This window comes from Polypterus senegalus, chromosome 4, assembly GCF_016835505.1.
Source record: "Polypterus senegalus isolate Bchr_013 chromosome 4, ASM1683550v1, whole genome shotgun sequence".
NCBI lineage: Eukaryota > Metazoa > Chordata > Cladistia > Polypteriformes > Polypteridae > Polypterus > Polypterus senegalus.
This window is the reverse complement of record NC_053157.1, coordinates 169194391-169217075: the sequence shown is the minus strand read 5'-3', so window position 1 is coordinate 169217075 and position 22685 is coordinate 169194391. Positions and strand designations below refer to the sequence as shown.

At 41.2% G+C, this 22685-nt stretch overlaps 1 protein-coding gene across 2 annotated transcripts in view; it reads right to left on the bottom strand.

Moving 5' to 3' along the window:
• The window catches only part of maml3 (mastermind-like transcriptional coactivator 3), a 319199-nt gene that overhangs the window by 4638 nt on the left and 291876 nt on the right, over positions 1-22685 (bottom strand). For both annotated transcript variants that reach the window (XM_039751654.1, XM_039751655.1), the window contains exons 3-4: positions 11839-12066; positions 5057-5138 (exon numbers count right to left, since the gene is read on the bottom strand). In XM_039751654.1, coding sequence (XP_039607588.1) covers positions 5057-5138; positions 11839-12066 — 310 coding nt within the window. The remainder of the gene's footprint in view (positions 1-5056; positions 5139-11838; positions 12067-22685) is intronic.

Below are 22685 nucleotides of genomic sequence, written 5' to 3'. Positions count from 1 at the left end.
TTTACAATCTTTCTGACTTTTGCAAATAGCTGTGCAATAATCACCAATAGAAAGAGGGGTCCATAGATAAAAATTATTGTAACACATGAGAAGACAACATCTGCTAAGCTTCATTCTTCAAATTACAAAATCTCAAACCAAAATCTAATGCTGCGTTTCATTTACCTCAGAAGTTGGATGTTTGTGCTGGGAATGATGTCACACACAAGTTGACTATGTTCCAGTAAAACATTCGGAAAACCAATATGGGTGTTTCCAGGAAAACCTTTCTTCTACTTGCTCCATTGGAAGAAACAGCAGTTGATGACAATGCATCACACGGTATTTTGTGCATCCAAACACTGCAGCATGTCCAGAGACAGAAGCGGAACAGTACTGGGTGTACGACTAATTCATTTAATGAGACACAAATAGGCAGAAGTGCCAATACTACAACTTTCACTAAAGTCTGTGGTGTACAGTGGGATGCAAAAGTTTGGGCAGCCTTGTTAATAGTCATTATTTTCCTGTATAAATCGTTGGTTGTTACGATAAAAAATGTCAGTTAAATATATCATATAGGAGACACACACAGTGATATTTGAGAAGTGAAATGAAGTTTATTGGATTTACAGAAAGTGTGCAATAATTGTTCAAACAAAATCAGGCAGGTGCATAAATTTGGGCACCGTTGTCATTTTATTGATTCCAAAACTTTTACAACTAATTATTGGAACTCAAATTGGCTAAGTAAGCTCAGTGACCCCTGACCTGCATACACAGGTGAATCCTATAATGAGAAAGAGTATTTAAGGGGGTCAATTGTAAGTTTCCCTCCTCCTTTAATTTTCTCTGAAGAGTAGCAACATGGGGGTCACAAAACAACTCTCAAATGACCTGAAGACAAAGATTGTTCACCATCATGGTTTAGGGGAAGGATACAGAAAGCTGTCCCAGAGATTTAAGCTGTCTGTTTCCACAGTTAGGAACATATTGAGGAAATGGAAGACCACAGGCTCAGTTCAAGTTAAGGCTCAAGTGGCAGACCAAGAAAGATTTGGATAGACAGAAGCGACGAATGGTGAGAACAGTCAGAGTCAACCCACAGACCAGCACCAAAGACCTACATCATCATCTTGCAGCAGATGGAGTCACTGTGCATCGTTCAACCATTCGGCGCACTTTACACAAGGAGATGCTGTATGCGAGAGTGATGCAGAGGAAGCCTTTTCTCCGCCCACAGCACAAACAGAGCCGCTTGAGGTCTGCTCAAGCACATTTGGACAAGCCAGCTTCATTTTGGAATAAGGTGCTGTGGACTGATGAAACTAAAATTGAGTTATTTGGGCATAACAAGGGGTGATGCATGGAGGAAAAAGAACACAGCATTCCAAGAAAAACACCTGCTACCTACAGTGAAATATGATTTGTGGTTCCATCATGCTGTGGGGCTGTGTGGCCAGTGCAGGGACTGGGAATCTTGTCAAAGTTGAGGGACGCATGGATTCCACTCAGTATCAGCAGATTCTGGAGACCAATGTCCAGGAATCAGTGACAAAGCTGAAGCTGCGCCGGGCTGGATCTTTCAACAAGACAACGACCCGAAACACTGCTCAAAATCCACTAAGGCATTCATGCAGAGGAACAAGTACAATGTTCTGGAATGGCCATCTCAGTCCCCAGACCTGAATATAATTGAAAATCTGTGGTGTGAGTTAAAGAGAGCTGTCCATGCTCGGAAGCCATCAAACCTGAATGAACTAGAGATGTTTTGTAAAGAGGAATGGTCCAAAATACCTTCAACCACAATCCAGACTCTCATTGGAACCTACAGGAAGCGTTTAGAGGCTGTAATTTCTGCAAAAAGGCGGATCTACTGAATATTGATTTCATTTCTTTTTTGTGGTGCCCAAATTTATGCACCTGTCTGATTTTGTTTGAACAATTATTGCACACTTTCTGTAAATCCAATAAACTTCATTTCACTTCTCAAATATCACTGTGTGTGTCTCCTATACGATATATTTAACTGACATTTTTTATCGTAACAACCAACGATTTATACAGGAAAATAATGACTATTAACAAGGTTGCCCAAACTTTTGCATCCAACTGTATGTCAACATTTTGGATTGACGTCGTAAACTGAATTTGGACAAACTCAGACTTGACAGGCCAGTCCCAAAGTTTAAAATTACAATTAGGAATTCGGATTTCATACTTCAAATGGAACACAGCACTGGAATCAAGGGGGTGAATTTCAAGAGGTTGCTGGCTGCTAATGCAGAGTTTGTTTGCAATGACAATAGTTTGGCCACTGTGTAAAGAAGCACTGACCTGAGGAGCTACTGTATATCCTGAAGAACATTACCAGTACTTGAATAATCATTTCTTGATCTATCCATCTACTCATTTCTGTACCTCTGTTTCCCTTTACAAACTCAGAGAGAAATCATCTGTAGTCAATGAATACACACTCACTGGCCCAGCTATCTTGTAAAGAACCCCTTTGGATACCCGAAGTTATGGATTCACCAAGGTGTGTGCTGGAAACACGCTTTAAGGATTCTGGTCCACACTGGTCCACACTGACCACACTTGCTGAGGTTTTGGGAACATGTTCATGCTGTGAACCCTCCACTCATCCTCCTCCCTAAGGTATACTGTTGGATTGAGATAAGGGGACTGTATAGGCCACTGGTCTGAAATGAGGTGACTGTTGGTGGAACCAGTTTGAGATGATACATGCTTTACGTGAGCATAAGGGAATGCACTTGGTTAGCCACAACACAAGTAACGGTGGTATTCAGATGGCAGTAAACTGGTATCAAGAGGCCTCGTGTATGACTAGAAAACATTTCTCACACCATTATACTGCCATCTCCCTACTGTACTGCTGCCAAGAGGTAGGCCAGGTCCCTGAATTCAAGTTGTTCATACCAAATTCGACCAGCTGAAGTTTTTTCCAATCTTCAACCCTTCAGTTTTGGTGATCAAATGCTATCTGTAGCTTTATCTCCCTGTGGATAGCTGACAGAAGTTGAACCCAGAGTGTTCTTCTGTTTGGATCAACTGTGCTAATTCCTTTTTGATAATTGGAAAAACTTCAATCATGCCCCCTCTTAATCTGTTTGCCTAAAATAAAAGGTTTAACTCTCATCAATCTGTCCTCATAACATATATACCTCTCAGTCCAAGAATCAACCCAGTCGCTTTTCTCTGGCCTCTCTCAAGTGCTGCTGTGTCTTTTATGTAATATGGAGGACAAAACTGAACACAGTTATCAAGGTAAGGCCTCAGTATTTTGTTATGATGCTCAAGCAAAACCTCCCTTGACTTACACTTCACACATCATGCTATAAAACCTAACATCCTAGTAACTCTCTCGATCACTTCTGCCCACTGTCTAGATGTAGCTAGTGTGGAGATCACGGTGACTCCTAGACCCTTCGCATAAGGTGCACTTTCAGGTTTCAGGTTTTCACCGTGTATTCAAATGTAACATTTTTACTTCCTATCAGTGGGAGTCCAAGTGCTTCATGGCTGAACATGTCATGCATTCAAAGGTGCCCCTTCTGAGCATCACTGTTGTAATAAGCGGTTATTTAAGCATTTGTGGCATCTCTGTTAGAAAGAACAGGTCTGGTCATTTTTCTCTGCCCTACCTCATTCAGAAGACGTTTTTGCCCACAGAACTGTTGCTTGCTGGATATTTACAGTGATGTGGTAAACTATAAAGACAGCAGTGCACGAAAATCCCAAAAGGGTGGAAAGTTTTTAAAGGTACTAAAATGACCAACAATCATACCACTGTTATTGTTTATTTGATCATTTCTCTTGGCCAATCAAACATCAGCTAATCTCTCGACCATGTTTGCATGCTAAATATACTGAGTTGCATCTACATGATTGGCTGTTTGGCGGGGAAGGCAGGCTATTTGCGTTAACAGCCAAGTGTACCTAATAAATTGGCCACAGAGTGTAAATGAGCTCCAGAAGATATATTAAGATTTCTGTCAGTGCCAAGCTATTGGAAATTAAATGATATCACAATGGTAAATTTAATTTGCCTACCATTATATCAATTACCAGATGACTCCTAGAAGTTAAATCTCTGCATTGCAGACTCCCTGACACAATTACTGGTAACTGAAGTGAAGGTTGAGAACACTGACCTGGCTCCTCATAACCTTTTCTTTGCGGATGGATGGTGTCTTTTGTCTGCAGTAAACATTACAGTGATGGCGCACTCGATTTGCTGCTGGCTCCTGGTTTTTAGTCATTCTTTCTATTGTTATTTAAAAGGTCTGCGGAAAACACCTCACAAGTCTAAGAGCGCTAGCAGTGCTGGTTATCAAAAGCTAGGGCCACTCAATAATCTAAACCCTTTTGCATCAAGACATCAGAAAGCCATACTGATACTGTAGCCGGTTTCCAAGGAGACGAGACCAGTGTTAGGCCTAATACATTTCAGATGGTTTTGTCAATTCTCGAAAGAAACATTGAAATTGATTCCTGCAAATTAACTGACATGAGCCATAGGGGCAGTGCTGACATGATGTTAGGGATGGTACCTCTGGGCAAAGGCAGCTTCCAAGGATTTACGTCTGACCTGGTTTCCATGGAAACGGGACAAGATAATCGAAGGCCTGCCTTGCAGAGGGCAGGCGTACGTTTTGTTGGAGGCACCTCAGGTTGGATTCTCTGGAGTTAGGACTGTCAAAAGGTTCTGATGAACTGCTAGTTGCCAAATCACAGGATGGTGTGTGCAGTGCCTGGAGATTCGGAGGCTGTCTGCTGAGATGAGCAGCTCACTTCGTAAACACATCCTGCACACGTTATCGGGCCGCTTTTATAGTAATTCTTCTGTGGCTTTGCTCGCTGTTAACTAGCTACTAATCTGTCAGGAGATCGGTTCATGGATTCAGTTGAAAAGATGCCTGATCCAGCTGTTAGTGAGGTCAAACATGCTACAGAAGTGTGTGCCAAGGCAGACATTATCAGCATTTAGGAAAATAGTGCCCACATCTGTGATTGAGGACACTTGCATTCCTTTGTTTGTATTTTGAGCGCTCACCTTGAAACTGGGTGACTTGCTGAACAGAATAGGGGTTCCTCTGTTGCTGCGGATGCTGTCTGGGTAGATGCTGCTGTAACTGCTAAAAAACAAAAAGAGAAAAAAGAAGTCAGTCATTGATGACAACTAGCAGGACAGTTTTGATGGGCTGCCAAACACTTCATGTGTCTGTAGAGCCATATTAGCCATCCTTTTGTCTGGCACTTTGTTAGCGTGGCGACAAGACCCTCGTGGAAGTGGAACACAGGTGAAAGCAGCTCACTCTGTACGTGAACTCTCCCCAGGAAGGGAGCTGGCCTGAGAGTCAGTATTTCCTGCCTTCCTTCACTTGCATACATTTGCCTAAATGACTGCATTCTCAAAATGACAGCAACTGTAACTTGTGATTATTAAAAGTGGGCTTTGAACATTCCCCCCTGCACTTACCAACTCATGGAATAAAAAAAAAATGCATGATGGCCGAAAAGCATTTCCAATCGTTCTTTACCTACACTTTAACTTACAAATATTGTGACCAGCGGCCGACTAGGTGTCCTTATATTTTCAATGCAGGCTTTTCATGGCACTTTTGCAGATGAAAGAATGTGCTTCACAAAGGCACCAAGAACTTTACACTCAAATCATTTCTTGTGACCATCACTTGGATTATACAAGCACACACTGAAAGCTGCCAGAAACATAATAATAATGAAAGAATTTTAGTAAGAAAAAAAAAAAAACAAAAGAAAGCAGCACCCTTACCATTTGTGTCATTCATCTTACTGCTCAGGGGTATTTTTAGGGGAGCTGTCTCATGGTTAAAGCGGCTTGCTTGCAACTTTTTATTAATGGCTTCCTGCTTCTTGCCCCGGACATTCAAGATGATAACTCATAGTGGCTTACTTACCGAGGTATCGGTGGGAAAATTATTAAAGTGTTCAACATCAGAACAAAGACCGTTTTTTCAAGACAACCAAAATGATTGTTCAACTTAATCCTTAGGCACAGAAAATAAACTCAACTGAGCCATGTTGTGTACAGAAAAAGTAGACCTAAAGTCTCTTTGGCAGCTTCACTACAGGAAGGCATCTCGGTTGGAGCCGTACTGATGATATACAAGGATTCACAGCACATCAAGACAGTGAGGCCGATAAACATCATGAAGTACCTGAAATGGATTTTAGATAAGGACTCCAAATAGCACTTCAGAAGATAAAATGGCACTGCTGCCTCAGGTTTATGTGGACATTGCCTTCCTTTCCCCCTTTTACTCTGGGCCTTCCAGCTTCTTCTAGAAGACTGCCCTGGCGTATAATACCAGCACAAGATGGACTTTGCTACGTTTCTCACCCTGATATAAAATTTTTAGTGCATAATTTGAAATTGCAGTTCCACCACTATAACTCTTTCCTGAATTGATGACCATCTTTCTAGAGAATCCAAAAATGCGTAAAAGCGTCTAGAGTGAGCTCTAAAGCATGGATTAAAAGGAACTTGTGGGAAACTGATATGACTGGTAGACTTAGTGAGATGACTGCCAGGACTCCCTGCAAAATGCACAGCGTCATAGTTGGGGTTATCTGTCTTGAGGGAAGCAGCAGGAGCAGTAGTAGAGTACTGGGTTTGTTCTATTATTATAATTTTCAAAACAGATACATTTTTGTAAAACAGACTTAAATGACAGAAATATTCCAAGAGAAAATAAAACTGTGTAGAAAAAACTGAAAAATAGTTTATCTAAATTCAAAAAGAATGGATCATTTTTCTTTAAGCAGATGGAAAAATGTGTAATTGTACAATTCCCAAATACAGATCTGGCCAAATGGGAGGAGTGAATTGCCCTTTTCACGGCTGCTTCAAACGCTCCCCAAGTGCACGGCCTCCATCTGCTGACATGAAAACAGCTGTGAAGTGGACATTGTGTGCTGCTTACTTTCAACAGGAGCTTCCATCTTCTAAATCATTATTTGTGTCCTCATCTCATCCTTTCATCCACTTTTTCTAGTGAGGGTGGCAGTTGATAATTTTTTCAAACCAAGCACTCAAACAGACACATACTTTGAGATAGTCACGACTTATCTATGTCTATCACGCGAGTATCTTTTGATTAACTTTCATCATGACTCTGTCAGGGACCTTCTTTTGGCCTATCAGTTACACCTGACCCCTCCTATTGTTGTCTGTTGCTATGCAACATTACTTCCTTAGGAGTCACATGTTGGGAGGAGCAGGGAGGTATAAAGAGGCAAACGGATTGTAGTGTTGCTTTCGTGTTGTGTACCTTTTGTGTCTCTGTGATAGCCACCATTTCTGAGCGTCCCAAAAACTTTATGTTCTGCTCTTTCCTTTTGGATTTGGTGGTTTTGATTCTTTTCTTTTTATCTAGTGATTTGGATAATTTTGCCTGTGCTTGCCTGTTTTATGATCCAACATACATCCGGTTAGTCTTTTGGATTACTGTTTACAGATGAATATATCAATAATAGGTCTTTTACAGCTGTTTGTCGTGGCTCTTAAGGCTTCAGCTCATCCAGCTCTAAATCCTTTTGTAGGTGAGTGCTGCAGTCCTGTGGCAGAGAGGAGCTGTGCTACACAAGCTCCTGCTTCAGTGGGGGTGTCTGGAAGGCATACACCTCACAATTAATGTGTCATTCAGTAAATACAGTCATTGTGACGTCTGGATGCTTCAGCCACCAATTTTATGGGTTTGTGCACACATAATTGCAGATGGAGTTATAGGCATCATACCTGTTCTTAACCTGAGAAACTGCCAAGTTAAAAGTTCCAGAATATCAAATCCAACTTTTACACATGCCAGCAAAAGTTAAGTAAAATACAGCTGATTGCACGGACAGTCTTAGGGCACACGTTAGCTGTGTGATGAAGAATTCTAGCTTTTTACCGTCACTTGCAAGTCAATCTAGCTATCCATTACAGAAAAATAAACCTCCAAACGTTAACGTACAAGACACAAACTTAGCTCCACACTACTCTGAGGCGCCACTTTCTGCTTGTAACGGCTGCTGCTTAGGAAAAGGCAGAATATGTGAGGCGCATTTTGTCATCTTCTTTACTGCGAGTAGGTGCCCTCTCAAGTTCACTGGGTCCCCAAATCACCATGGCAGTGAACGGTCTTCATCACTCCCAGCATTCCATTAAAAGATGCACAATGGGTCCTGAAGCAAGCTGTGCACACGCCAATAAAGAACTAAATCTGTACATCATCTGAATCTGGGGTGGTGGATCTTAGACATAATGCTGCTAACATTCATTCCCTGTAAGCTTAACTACAACACCATCGAGCACACATATACAATCAATCATGGAAGATATAGTGTGATACAGGAATAGCCTCACGTTGGAAAGTAAAATTAAGCCACACTACAGTTAAACCAACTAACACTCATCATCATCATTTTCTTGGTTTACCAATGTCAAAAAATTGCTCCCCAAATTCTTCTTCCTCTAGTCTCCATTCTTTTCATATCATGCAAAACAACCTCTGGGCCACATCTCACCCACTTTCAAGTTGCGAAATGATGTAAAGTCAAATAAATGTACGTCTTTATTATGCATGAAGAAATTTCACAACTTAATGAGGTAAACAACCCCCATGATTTCCTTCCTAACCTGAAGGGCCATATTTTAGTATTCATGTTTTTTTTTTTTTTAATTCCTGATCCCATCAGAAAGCAGGAAATTTGGGGCCAATGAATAAAGCAAAAGCAAAAACAAACTCCTAAGGGAGTGAACTCATCCATTTTTGTCTGGCAGCGTTCCACAGGTCATTCATGCAAATGGACCCACCAGAAGGTTTTTGGAGATCTGCGCCAAGTTGTTGCGTTTCTGTTTTGTTTTTTTCTTAATCAGGGCAGTGGAAGTGGCTGTAGCAGAAGAGCAGTTTAGTGTTGTGCTGATCCTCGCTGGCACGTCAGGCAGGGAAGAGCACAAGGCTGTATTGGGGCAACTGACAACATACTGGGAGACTTGACACAAACAGAAGGGGTCATCTTCTGGTGCCTGAATCCACACATTATAAGGCGCTCTAGTATTTTACATTTAAATGAATAAATGCCACATTTTTGTCTTACTTTTCAGAGGGTTTCTACCAAAGACATAACCCTAAACTGTGCAGCCGGTTTTCATTTTGTTAAAAAAAAACCCATAAACAAACAACCACCTTATTTTGTATTCTATAATGCCCACTGAAAAAGGCACTGATGGCAGTCCACTGTGCCAGTGTTTCAGGTTTTCAGTGCACTGTACCACAAAAGAAAGTCAACACTGTCTGGACCAGACCACTGCACGAAATAAAACTGGAGCCACAGAGCCAATAAAACATAATTCAGGATGAAGAATTAGCCCCCCTTGGCCAAAACAAACAGCATGCCACAATTCATTTCAACATTGCTTAATCGCAGCACTGGAGACAAAAGCCTATCCATTAAGCAAGTTCATGATGTCAAACCAAACCCACTTGGCTGGCAACATATGCTGGAAAAGCACACGTCAGCAGGAGTCTGGGCAAAATTAGATTGTGCTACAAAAAAGAACGAAAACATTAGCTTCTAATGTCAATCTGCAGGAAGGATGACACTTTTCATGGGACAACTGCTGAATTATCTGGCAAACTGGTAGGTCAGACAAAGTGTCAAGCTCAAATAAATAAGGTTTTTTTTTTTTTATCTACCTGTCATCTGAATACATTTATAAATATCTGTATATGGTGCCTTAGAAGTTTTTATATATTAAGTAAAGAATAATTCTGAAATAATATTCTCAGTCATCTTAACCCAATTCAGGGTCCTGGAGTCCAGAGCACCATTGGTGACAAAGCTTAAGCAGGTAATTAGTCTTTTTAGTGGTAATGTCTTTACAGGTAACACAATAAGAGCTTATCGCCTCAAATGTTATTACGCTTTTATAAGCACCACATCTAAAATAGAAAAGATTCCTTCAAAGACAGCTGGCGCCAAGTGCAGAGGAAACCAGACTTCACTCCAGGAGTTTATCCAGTAGTTTTTAAAAGGACACCGGGCATGCATTAGGAATCGAGTACCAAAAACAAGCATTTGATTAAAACTTGCTTTTAGCAGACATCAACCTCCCAACCAAACTGGACTGCAAATAATTCAGAGTGGTGCATGAGAAAGCAGCCGACCAGGCGCTGGCAGTAGCAAACACAGTCAGGTGAAGCCAGTGGGACTTCCTTTTGCTAGTTGTGTTTCACTATTTGAGTGCTGCTTGGAGAGAAAACATGCAGCATTTATTGGTAGCTGTATGATTCCAGACTCCTTCAGGCTGACACTTGAGGGATTCCTGGAACAAAACTGTGATTGCTCAGCAGAATTCAGCAAGAGGTCAAAAGTGGCATACAGCTGGTTCTGTGAGCAAGAAACCCTTCATGGCAACATTGTGGGTCACATGGAAAGAAGCCCTCATAAGCCAATGGAACAATTACCATTCAAGACAGGCTGGGGTTTGTTTTCATGAACATGTTATAGTTCGGTGAACTCTGCCGTTCTGTTGGTGGAGACAGTCTAAAACAAAGTCTTTAAAGAGGTCAATAAAATCCTTAATAGCATTCTCTAATATTAGTACAATTAAGCACATTTTAGAGTGGACACTGACATTTATTATTCTTTTATTACTAATAGAACTCACAATGACACTGACACAAAGATTGGGCTACTTTTTCCATGTACCACCCCTATACCTTTCACAGTGGACACTGTCGCAGAGTGCACAACAGAATGAGGAGAATCATCAGAAACCTTTAGGCGCAAATCAGACAGATGAGCTTCTTTATCCCACTTCCAGGCTGTGTGCTTTTTTTGAATATCAGTCCACCCTTTGGTATTGGATTTGCCCTGCACTTGGCGTAAATGTTAACAGCTGGTAGGGGCACTCTCTTTATTTCTCTAATTAATTGTCGGCACTGTGTCTGTGCCCCACCCTGGCTTCATTTTTTGGTGTTTTGCATTTCTCCCCTACCCCTTTTGCTCCTTTTTGTTGAACATTTTCAATCAAGTTCAGAGCAAGCAGAGTGTTTGCCGTCAAGCTCAGTTTAGAATGCTTGAGTTTTTTGGTGTTTATGGTTGCAATCCCCGAAGAGGACTATACAAGACTTGTTAAGAGCTGTGGCATTAGGTATCTTAGTTCACCCTGGCACATCTGCTGCTCAGGAAATGGTACACATTTAGGAATTCTTGGTTATGCCCAAGTTGTGTTTAGATTTGAAATCTCACCTAAGCCTGTATTGTACTGTCAATTGAAAGAAATCTAACTCATACCTGGGTACTGTTTACTAGCAATTCTAAGAATAATAATTTCTATTAATGCCTAGTTGTAGTTTAAATTCTACAAATTGAATGAGTTGCCTAAAATCTTCTTTCTTTTGACTCCTTTTGTCTATTTATATTATGTGTTTTGATTGCTCATTTTTCAGTCTAGTTTAGGATTCTCACTCTTCTGTATTCTTCTTAAAGTTCTGATTATTATTTATTTGTGTAATTTATTTGACTTAATTTTATTACATTTAGCCTCTTTAGTTTTTGTTTCGCATTCAAGTTTAGAGTATTTAATGAAATACATTGATTGATTATCCTAATTGTTTAGTTTCAAGTATTTAATAATAAATCCAATTAACATATCCATCTGTAGTTTTCTTCAACATAAGAGTTTTTTCAGAATTTCAGCCTGCTTCATCACCTGTATCACTAATTAAGAAGACATCAGATGAAGCGGACGTCTCCCCGTTACAGTGGGAACTACCTGAGTGTTTGCATGTTTTGTGCCCTTACCTGCTCTGCCAGCATCTGTTGCTGCTGTCGCTGCTCTCTTAGAAGCTGCTTTTGCTGCTCCATCAAGTGTAACTGGACTCGCTGCTTTTCTTGCTCCATTATCATCTGCTTCATGAGAGCAGCCTGCTGGTAACCTGGTGCTCCTGGGTTCGTGCTTGGTACTGGGGCTACATTGGCAGGACCCGGTAAAGAAGGCTGGACTGAAGCTGCCTGTCGAGGAAGCTGTTCCTGTAGGGTACAAACAAAAGAGAAAAATCACACGATAAGCTTGACATGACCAGGCGAGCGTCATGCCACACTCGTAAGTTGGGTATTAAGATAAGGAAACTTCTCTGAGTTTAGTCTATGCTTACCAATTTTATCACCATATCTTTAGCATATGCAAGTCAACATTCTTGTCCCTTTTCACTGCACAGATTTATTTCAACATTTAGATGGTACAGACAAAGAATAACCGTACCACTCTAAATGGCAATTTTGCACTTTACAGGATGCTGCACACCTTTGTGAAAACATATGTGAACATGTTGCTCTCTGCAGTTCAAAATCGCTACCCTTACTTTGTGCACCCCCTTCTTGAGGCTTTGGATTGGTTTAGAAATGTGACACTCAGTGACTTGTCTAATTGTTCCCAACCAGTTTTACGCAAAATTCACCCATGTTTGTCTCCAGATGTACAGTATATATTAGTCACACATTTGCTTCCTTGTGCTGTACGTTGTGAGCATTTATGCAGTTATGTGCAACTGATCTTCATAAGTCATTCATTTAAATGCATCATTTCCCACAAACATTACTTGATAATGTTTTGTTTATAACACCACCACATTGGGCTTCCTTAGCTTTTGTCCGCAGGCTCTTGAGAGAACACAAATTACCATGGACGCTGTGTTGGTGGAAGAAGGAAATTGCTGCAGCAGGTAGCTTTAAACCTTAAGTGTTAGTGGTAGCATTAGCTCATCTAGCTCTGCCTCCAAAGAAGCAGCATGTCCAATGTGTACAAGGCTGGCAGTCATTCACGAAAGAAAAAGAAAGAAAGAGTTATTAGGTGTGGTTTTTAGAGGCCAAATTGCATTGCAAGGTTACGCAGATTAAATGTAAATTCCCCCAAGTGAGTGGCCTGCTCACGGTTTTCACTGTTACTCAAAGTCTCGTGATTTGTCACGTTTCTGTGGACTCAAACACCTTACGACGCATTGGATTATATGCCTGCATCTGTATTTTTTCTCAAGCCTCAGCTATTCTGACTGTGTGACACATTCTCCTCCAAGTGCTCCCTGCTAGAAACATCTGAAATCAAGGGAGACAGAAATGGGGGAGAAAAAAAAATAAGCATCTGGTTGATCTAATTATTTTCCATATTTTCAAGTAATGGAGGGGCTGCACTAGAAGGCGCTCGACAGTCTCTATGGTAACAGACTCCTGCTTTAAGGCCCTGGGCTCAGTCACCAGAATGAAGGCCGACAAATTGAAGGCTGTTTCTGTTTTGCAAAATTCAGGTGCTTTATAGTTTCCTCTGTTAGCGTTCACCCTGTCTGCCATACTGAAGGAAGAAACTGTACTGACAAGCGTGTAAAACATAAATGTGTGTTGGGTCCTGTGGTGCGGAGGTCAGAGATATCGTAGGCCACTGGACTAGAGTGTCTACTGACAGAAAGTATAGCTGATCCGATCTCAGGCCAGATGTCTCAGAGTAAGATGTTTGGACCTGCAGAACTTCAAGTTGTGAGAGGTAATATGACGCTGCTCTTCAGGTCACATGAATATCACAGGTGACTGGGGCTTAAAACATGCATCCCTACAAATGAAAGATGAGTTGTGTCAGGTTCTGAATTGAAAAACATTATTATATTTTTTACTTAATACAGCCTCACAATGAAAATCAGAATGACATTTCTTTACAGCATAACAAAAAAAAACAAAAAAAAACGCCAGCTTCTTTTGCATTTTACTCAAGCACAAGGCAGACCTGCCACGGGGGTGAAAACATCAGCACCCAGCTTGGCAGGAGCTTCATCACCTGCTCATTCTACATTATTGTATAAGATGGAGTCGATCTTCATCATTCAGAGATGTGGTGTATTCAAAAAATAAACCAAACTCTGAATACCGGGAAGCAAAGAAGAATGTGTCAGCATTCACACAGGTACCACAAACTGTTCACCAAAGACCACTTGAGCTGAACGGCCATGAGTAAAGACACAAGACCATTTAATGTGGTGGCACATAGTACACAGCTCATTATACTTGAGCTCGTGTTTATTATGACACAGTGAAATTCTTAGATAGTGGTATTAGATGGACAATGTAGTAGCAAAGACTTGTTAAGAAAATGGTCCAAAGAGGTCTTACTTATCTGTGTTTAGCAGCATGGATGACTAGCACTGCAGGATTGGGAATATGAGGTACCAGAAGCAATGGATTCTGTGCAAGGCTCTGTAAAACTATTACCGACACTTTGAATACCTGAGGAATGCATTTTATGGACACGTGTGTGTGTGGCACAAGCACTGCTCCTTAACAGTGTTTGTGTGGTCCACCCACCGTGTATGGCCTGTGCTCTTCAACACGCTATCAAGTGTCTTACAGTATTTGTGACAGATGAGCTCAGCTGCTGGACAGTAAGCAATGCCACTTCTTCTAGGGCCCACTCGCATTGCCACCCATGTAGTCTCTGCTGTATGGTATGTAAAAAGTGCTTGATCTGTGCCTATATTTTGCACCCCTATTTAACATGGGCTCCATGCCAACAGATGCTTGCCTCGTCTTGAGGAGCTAGGGTTGGGTGCAAGGTAGGAGCCAACACTGGGCAGTGTGTCAATCCATTGCAGTCTCTATTTACCCCCACAGCCACACTCAGGTGTTCTAGCTAGGATTGCATGTGTGTTTTTGTATAAAGTTAAGACCACTTGGAGGTTTGCTGTATCCCATGATAAACAAAATCTGTCTTTGTTCCTGTACGCCCCCTGTTATCTCTTTAACGTGCTTAAACTGTGTTCTCTAGTATGGGACATCTTGTGGTTTAATATACATGCTTGAATTGTGATGATTCTTCAGGATTTATAGGGTCCCAGTTAAAGGTCACACTTGGGACAGTTTCTGGGGGTGTTCAGAAAGTCATGTACCTCTCAGTTTTACTTCAGATAGAAGTTCTGAACTGGATGAGGGTGACTAACCATGTCTTGCCTCTGCCTTAACCTTGGCCCCTTGCTTCCTCTGGTGGATATAAGTTCGCCATCTCAAGTCTGGACCTCACATCCATGGACTGAGACTGTGGCTGCAGACCTTCTTCAGGACTCTTCATTCAAAGCTTGCAAAAAAGGGTTTTCCCACCTTGCAGCCAAACCCCCATCATTTCTCTTGTGCTCTTCACATTTATATTTGCATTTATTTATACAGAACCCTTTCCATGTTAAAAACACTTTACATGCCCAGATTTAGCAGAAACATTGGAACATTAACTGATTTAGCCAGGGTCATAAAGTAAGCCACAGGTGGGAACTGACCTGGCCAGCTTGCAACAAAGTCCTGAGGTCCAGAAACTATGTAATAACCATGGGAAAAGCGGGAGGTTAAACCTGTGACTGAAAATGTGAAAGAACAAAGAAATCTGTGAGTCAGGCTGTGTGTGTATATAAATGAGCCCGGGAATACATTGGCACCCCAGCCAGGGACATTTCCTGCCTTGCTGCCAGTGCTTCCGGCATCCGACAACCCTAATTTGGATTAATTGTGACCGAGAATGGTATAGTTTATACACACGCACAGATACAATATTTAGCATATCTATACAACAAAAACATGTCCTGAAGTTTTTGGATGACAGTTCTAATTCTATTTGTACCCTGGAAGATCACACATTTATAATAAAGTGATAAGTTATTCCCATTTTAGCATGCAAAACCTCATTTGATTTAAAAATCCGAGAACTGTCCATTTGCAGCTGTTTACTTCTTCATCACATCATCCAGTTCATTCATCTCCTTTTCCCCAGGTAACTGGAGTACACACGCCATGTCCTTGGACTTGGCCTCACAGAGCTCAGAACATTTTGTCACACAGTTATGCCTCATGCTGCCTGTCTTACTCATGGCACACTCATTTCATTCATTTTACCTGTTGCTCATTTGAGTCGTTTGTTTCAGGAATGAGTGGATTCACAGACTGTGCTATTCTGACTGCCTTCTTAAGGAATCACAGGGCCAGAGAACCACTCTGGAGACAGCCCATTACTCTACAAACACATCACTCTTTGAGAAGAGGCTGTCCTGGGAGCTGCAGTCATGCACGCTAACAAACGTGTACCAGGGAGCTTAGCACGACTCCTAAGCAGTCACTCCCTCATTCAGTAAATACACACACCATGCAAATGACGCCATGCTGACTGGATTCATCGATGTGCTGTCAAAAGGCCACCTTTACAAAAGAAAATGGCGTTCCTTTCAGTATTACTAACCTTTCTATGGTGACTGAAGAGAGAGTCGTCTTAAACAGTCTGAGACACAGAAGGTACTTTGCTTGCCTGCATTTTTTAATTTTTTTTTTTAAAGTAACCCAGTCACTAACAGCTATTCATTTGCAATCAACTGCCAAGACATAAAAATTTTTGTGTGGGCTCAGGAAGTTCTCTGGTGCTGTACCCCGCTTCAAAACAATCATATTTAATGGTTGATGGGAAGCTGCCCAACTGTGGTTTTAGTTGCCCAAGATTCTTAATACACAGCATTAAGCCAGTTCTGCTCCCTGGTTGCCTGCATTGTGCTCTTCAACCCCATAATGTCCTTGTGACATGTTGATTACATCTATGCCATGCTCACCGGTGTAACTTGGGTCCTCCCGATTCAGGGTACCTTAATATCAGACATGCAGTGTGGCTTAGTGGCTAAGGAGCTGGACTGTAGAGCACAAAGCCACAGGCATGATCCCTACCACTACCTAATGTGCAAAGTGCTTTGGGGTTTAAAATTAAAAGTCACCATAGATTAGATAAATGATACCACATGTACTTCAGAAGAGGTCACCCATCTGAATCTAAGCATGTTTGTTCCCGGCCAGTACAAGGATAGACCACCATCTAGAAAAAGATGGGGCTGCTGATGGAAAAGTTGTTGCTGAGGTCAGCAGGGGGCACTTACCCTGTGGTCTGAATGCAGATGCCAGTTACCCAATGCAGTGATTGGGACACTGGGCTGAAAAAATGGCCCCATCATTCAGATGAAATGACTTTCTGTGGTCATAAAAGATTCCTGGGTATCCATCGTAAACAGTAGGGTGTATCATAATGTTCTGGCTAAATTGCCCCCCCATGGCCAGGTCATTCTGGCCCCCTAATCATCCCCCTGTCTAATTGTGTGTCTCTCTCTCATTTGGCACTTCACCACCTAGCAGCTGATGTGTGGCAAGTTTACTGGTGCAAAAATGGCTGCCGTTGCATTATTCAGGTGGAAACTACACATTGGTGGTCGTTGAAGTGGCTCCCCACTCACTGTGAAAAGCATTTTTAGTGGTGAGAAAAGCACTATAGAAATGTAATTACTACTATTAAACTTTATTAATTCCCTGGAGAAAAAAAAAAACCAAATATATAAATGTATGTATGCAATAGTTTGTACTGTTAAAGAAAACCAGATCAGGTTTGACTAAATGATTAGTCAGCATCGTGCTTTTAAAGAGTCTTTCACCAAACACACACAAAAAAAGAAAGCATTAATGGAGCAAAGGCAGTTATTTCAGCCCCTGCCAACTGTTGAATGCTCAGCCACAAAGCATGCCCCATGAATTATGAGTACAACAACGAGGAAGCGCTCAGGATGTCCGTGTGTACTCTTTGTACCATTCCATGAGGCACACAGCTCAGACATAAGCTGCCTTTCACTACAGCAAGCACATCAGGAAAGCACTTCTGGTTATCTCAGATGCTTTCGGGGTTCAGCTCACGCTGGCAGCCAGCAGATGGCAGCAGCACTCTGCCATGCCACCTCTAATTTTGGCCTTTTCCCAGCAGATGGCTTAATCATGACCAATGTTGTTTTTTTTCTCTCCTCTTCCTCCTGGATAATGTGTCTGAGGCTGAGCCTAAGCAGTGAAGTGTGACGGCGTAGAGCAGGTAGCCTGGCAACTGAGAGCATAATACTGAACAGATGGTGTTCATACAGCATGATGGACATCCCTGGGGACAGGAGGCCCACTTTACTCAAAATGAGTTCTCTCGGCGGCTATATATCTTCCGTTTATGGATCAGGCCCCACCCTGCTAGAAAATGCCCCATCTTTATAGCTGGCTTCGGGGAAATCATGACACTCCACATAAGTACAATAGATTGAAGGCTGCACTGGAACTGTGTCGTGTCAAGCACATTTCCTGTGAGCTGTAGACCCCTCGCTTGGCTCTGCATTATGTATAACCCAGGAACATGAAACAGACATGCCAGTATAAGCCACAGCCAGCATCCAGCACACCTAGGACATCTCCAGGCACCTTCTCACACTGAATGGACCTGCTGTTGGTTTTCTTAGTTAACTTTAAAACATGTAAACTAAAAGAATTCAGATTTAAATAAGCAGAAGAACAATAGACATACTGCTAAAAGCTTTTTAGTAGAGACTGCCCTTCAAGCCGGACACAATTTCTGCCAGTTACTTGTACAGTTGTATCTTTAGGAGGGAGCGAGGCTGGGTAATCCAACTGGACCTGCCCAGTATTCATGAAACACTTAGGGTGACTAATGGTGACAAAGACCTCTAGGACTTTACAATTAGAAAGTGATTATGAAAAGAGGGCAGGGATGCTGGCCAGAATACACTTTTTACAGTCAACCACCACCCAATGTCTGTGTCCCACCCCATTTGCCCATTTTAACCTTTTCGTTTTATATGCCAGTTAAGATGTGGCTTTTCCTTTGAGACTATCTCTAAAAAGCCTTTAATCAGTTGCAGATGACCCTGGTATTGGGTGTGTATTTAAGAAAGAAGCCAACTGAGGACTTGCAAGCCGTTTGCTTCTCAAAACTAAATACTCTAATATCCTTATCCACTTATGTGGTTGTGCATCTGGGCCTTCCCCAGATTTTTCCACGGTTAGATCCACTTTGCCATCTTCTCTTAGGACAGGAACATAGACCTTTGTGTGAAATCTATAGTTTCTTAGAATTCTGTTACAGAGGATAGCCTTCATTTTACAAAACAATAACAGATTGACCTGCGTCTTGAGAAAGATGTTTCATTTGAGCCATTTCTGAACCCAGGACTGAATTTCAGGAATGCCAGTGTCTTGCAAGGAAAACAAGGAAAGACCATTTCTTCGCTTTATTGAACAGAATATCAGGCTTTAACTGTTCTAACACAAAGGTTTCTCTAATAACCAATTACAAGTTCAATATAATTTATTAAGGATGAGCTAAGAGAGTTTACCATTAGGACACTTAAGTTATGGCTTTGCAGTCATAGATGAATAATAAATTAGAAATCTGCTATTTTAATCAGTAGTAGCCATGTCCAACATTAGTATAATTGTACATCAATTTGAATGCAGCTTGTTAAAAAAAGTTATCAATTTCTATCAAAAAAAAAAAAAAAAAAAAAAACCTTGGGGCAATTCCAAACTTTTGAATGCCAGTTTATATGCTCAAGGTCATAATCCGGAGCTACTGTGAAATTTACAGAATGATTTGTAGAAAAGTCTTTAGAAAAGTACAAGCAGTTCCCACATACGCTGTGCTATGAGAAAGACAAGATATTTACATGGGAACTTCGCAATAAATCTTTGTATAATTACAGGAACTACCTTGAACGGGTGTTTTTCTGTATTTTTCAAAATAATCTCCTCCCAATACAGGGTATTTTACGTGCATATTGTTATAATTCTTGCTGGTATGAAATTCCACATTACAGCAACCTGAAGTACGGTAAGCAAGCCACTTAGCTGATGAAGTTAGGCATGGCCCTCAATCCAATTATTTCTGAGCCACAGTACGTTGCAAGTGCACACTTATAAATACAATTACCTGCTGGTCTAGTGTGGAGCATTTGGCTTTACCAAGTTGCAGTAGATTAGAGTTAAGCTCTAAATCATGACACTTGTGTAAGAAAAAAGCAAGTGACAAGAGAAAATATTGAAGCTGGACATGGAATCAACAGCATTCCTTTGCAATCCACTGTTCTCTCCAACCGGTGGAGATCTGTCAAACTGAAAACACACGCTCGGCTGTCTTTTCACCTTCTACAAAAGTAAGGAGTTTTCTGTGTAGTGATATGTGGTGGGATGGTGAGCTGCATCCTTCAATATCGATTCACAAAAAATTGCCGCTGCACCCTGCTAGTTATATCAGTATAACCAGGCACTCTGGTTTTCCTCCTACATCCTCAAAGCTGTGTGTTGTAGGTTAACTGACCTAAATTGTCTCTGTGTTGGATTGGCACAATTCCTGCCTTGTAACTGATGCTGTCCGGTTATTCTCCTGCAGGCGTGTGAATGTTGTGTCATGAGCTTCACGATGAATGGATGGAAAGCACAACTTCATTGCAAACTCACATTTTCTCGAATGCAGAATGGGTCCAAATACTAGTGGCCTTTGAAAGCTGATTTTTGACGGACAGATGTTTATGTGGAGGTGGAAGATGGAATACTCAGATACACAATGTAGCTTAATGCCTACACCATGAATAAAACTAATCCTATACTGTAAAGCTTAATGTAAAGAGGGGTGTGTGTGTTTATTCTTTATACAATTCCACACCCTTGTTGGTTCAATCTCGACAAATTTTTACATATATCCCATTTTGACAGGCTACTTTGGACCCCAAAATATTGACCCTGGGGTACATTTTGGGGTTCCTTTTTACCACAGTGAGTTTTAAGGACAGCGCCTTTTTCTGGATTTAGAGCCGTGAAGTAAATTAAATGAATTTAAGTTGTCTCTGGGAGGGTACACTTTAAGAAATACCATTTATAAAACGTTTGATAGCTCTTCCTCAGAATTACTACCCGGGCAGTGCTGGGTGCTGCTAGTAGTATACAAATAATTGTAAAGCAAAGCACAATATTACTGGAGCCGCACTCTAAATATCATACATGTACACAATAAGCACTGGGAAGCGGATCATAGTGATTACAAAACACAACAAAGACTGAGGATTTATACTGCAGGCTTGGAAGTTTAGTGACTCTGCAATTGTAGTTTCTAAGTTTTATTTCAAGCTTTTCAAGTTACAAATCAAGCAATATGATCACAGTTAAAACCAGTTGATTTCCTATTGTTGAAAATTAGCCTTAAAGTACATTAGAAGGAAAGTATACTATTTGCTTTGAGGACAGAATGAATTATTCTAACATCACATCTCTCTTCTCTCTATATATAAAGAAAAAAAATATCGTTGCGCTGCCCTTCTCGCAAACGGGACAATGGGAGCAGCATTATACGTCCTGCACAAAATAGAATTTAACCACGCCCGGGGCCAGAAATATAGGACAACTATTGTTTTTACACTGTCACGCGAGACTACGCAGTGAGCCACCATTTAAAAGAAGTTCACAGACACCAAACCTAACAGTTGTTGGATTACATTTTGCAGACAAGCATCATGTGCTCCCAGCTCTTAAAACGACGACATGCGAAAGGCAGAAGAGGCAGCTCGCAAGCAGCAAAAAGACAGCAAATGATCCAGACACATATCCTTTGCTGCATTTAGCCAAACCCCTCCTTCACAACCCGAGCAGCGTCTCTGGCAACAAAGAGATGTCCTTTATTTCCGGCCCCATGCGTGGTTACAAGTATGATTTTTACAAAAGTTTTTAAAGTAAAAGTGAAAATAATGCATATGTAATAATTCACAAGAAAATTACAAACTCTTTAAATTGTATATTGCCTGCCTAAAGTAAAGTCATCCCTGATGGAAGTTCGCAAGAATCGTGGGAAAGAGGGGTACTTTCATCGGATTAGCGCTATTTCAGATGTGGAATGGCAAAATGGGGGAGGCATCCTTAACACTGTGGCTAAAACTGCAACACGTAGTACCCATTGACACCCAATGCATTAAACACAACACACGTGGCAAGGCTTTACAGGAAAGTTTACATGGTGTTGCGAAAAAGGCCAGAATTTAATTTGTGTAAATATCCTTCCATTCTTTCACTATCACTCAGTCCTTATTTAAATCAGAAGGCAGCAGCTTTCTATGGATGTTCAGTGTTTGGTCTGTTTTTCTTTCTGTTTCTGAACTTGCTTTACTTTCCATCAGTTTTTATTATGAAAAGATTTAATGTGATATGTCACTTACAGGAGCCAATGGAAATCAAATAAATGCAATTTTGTTTTCTGACAAATTTCCCTCTGGGGTTAAATAAGGTTCGCTTTCCTTCCTTCCTTCTTTCCTTACAATGATGTATACAATACAAAAATACAGTTCCCTCAAAACATGACATACATGAACAGTCTTTGAAGGCCCTACACACATACACATGAACTGATAGGGAATGGGATCAGGAGAGTTGGTACGTAAGATTCAGTTTAAAATGTGGGTACCAGTGGAGGCGAGTAAATACCAAAAGCAGGAAAGTACATTTATAAATGTAAGAGTACAATCCACAAATTAACACTCGGATCAGCAGCCTTAATTGCTACTGCAATGACTCCTGGTGTACACCTCGGTGCAAATAATGATAATGGAAATGCTTAAAAAAAAAAGTCCCTGACTTTTGCAGAAATGCTTCTGTTTACACTGACACTCTTAATGGCGACAGTCAGAGACAAATGCATCATGATTATGAAGGGTCCAGCTCATGGGACATATTGTAGCACTTGAGCCTGATACGTAAACACCAGGTCATCAATGCAATGTGCGTCAGTGCAA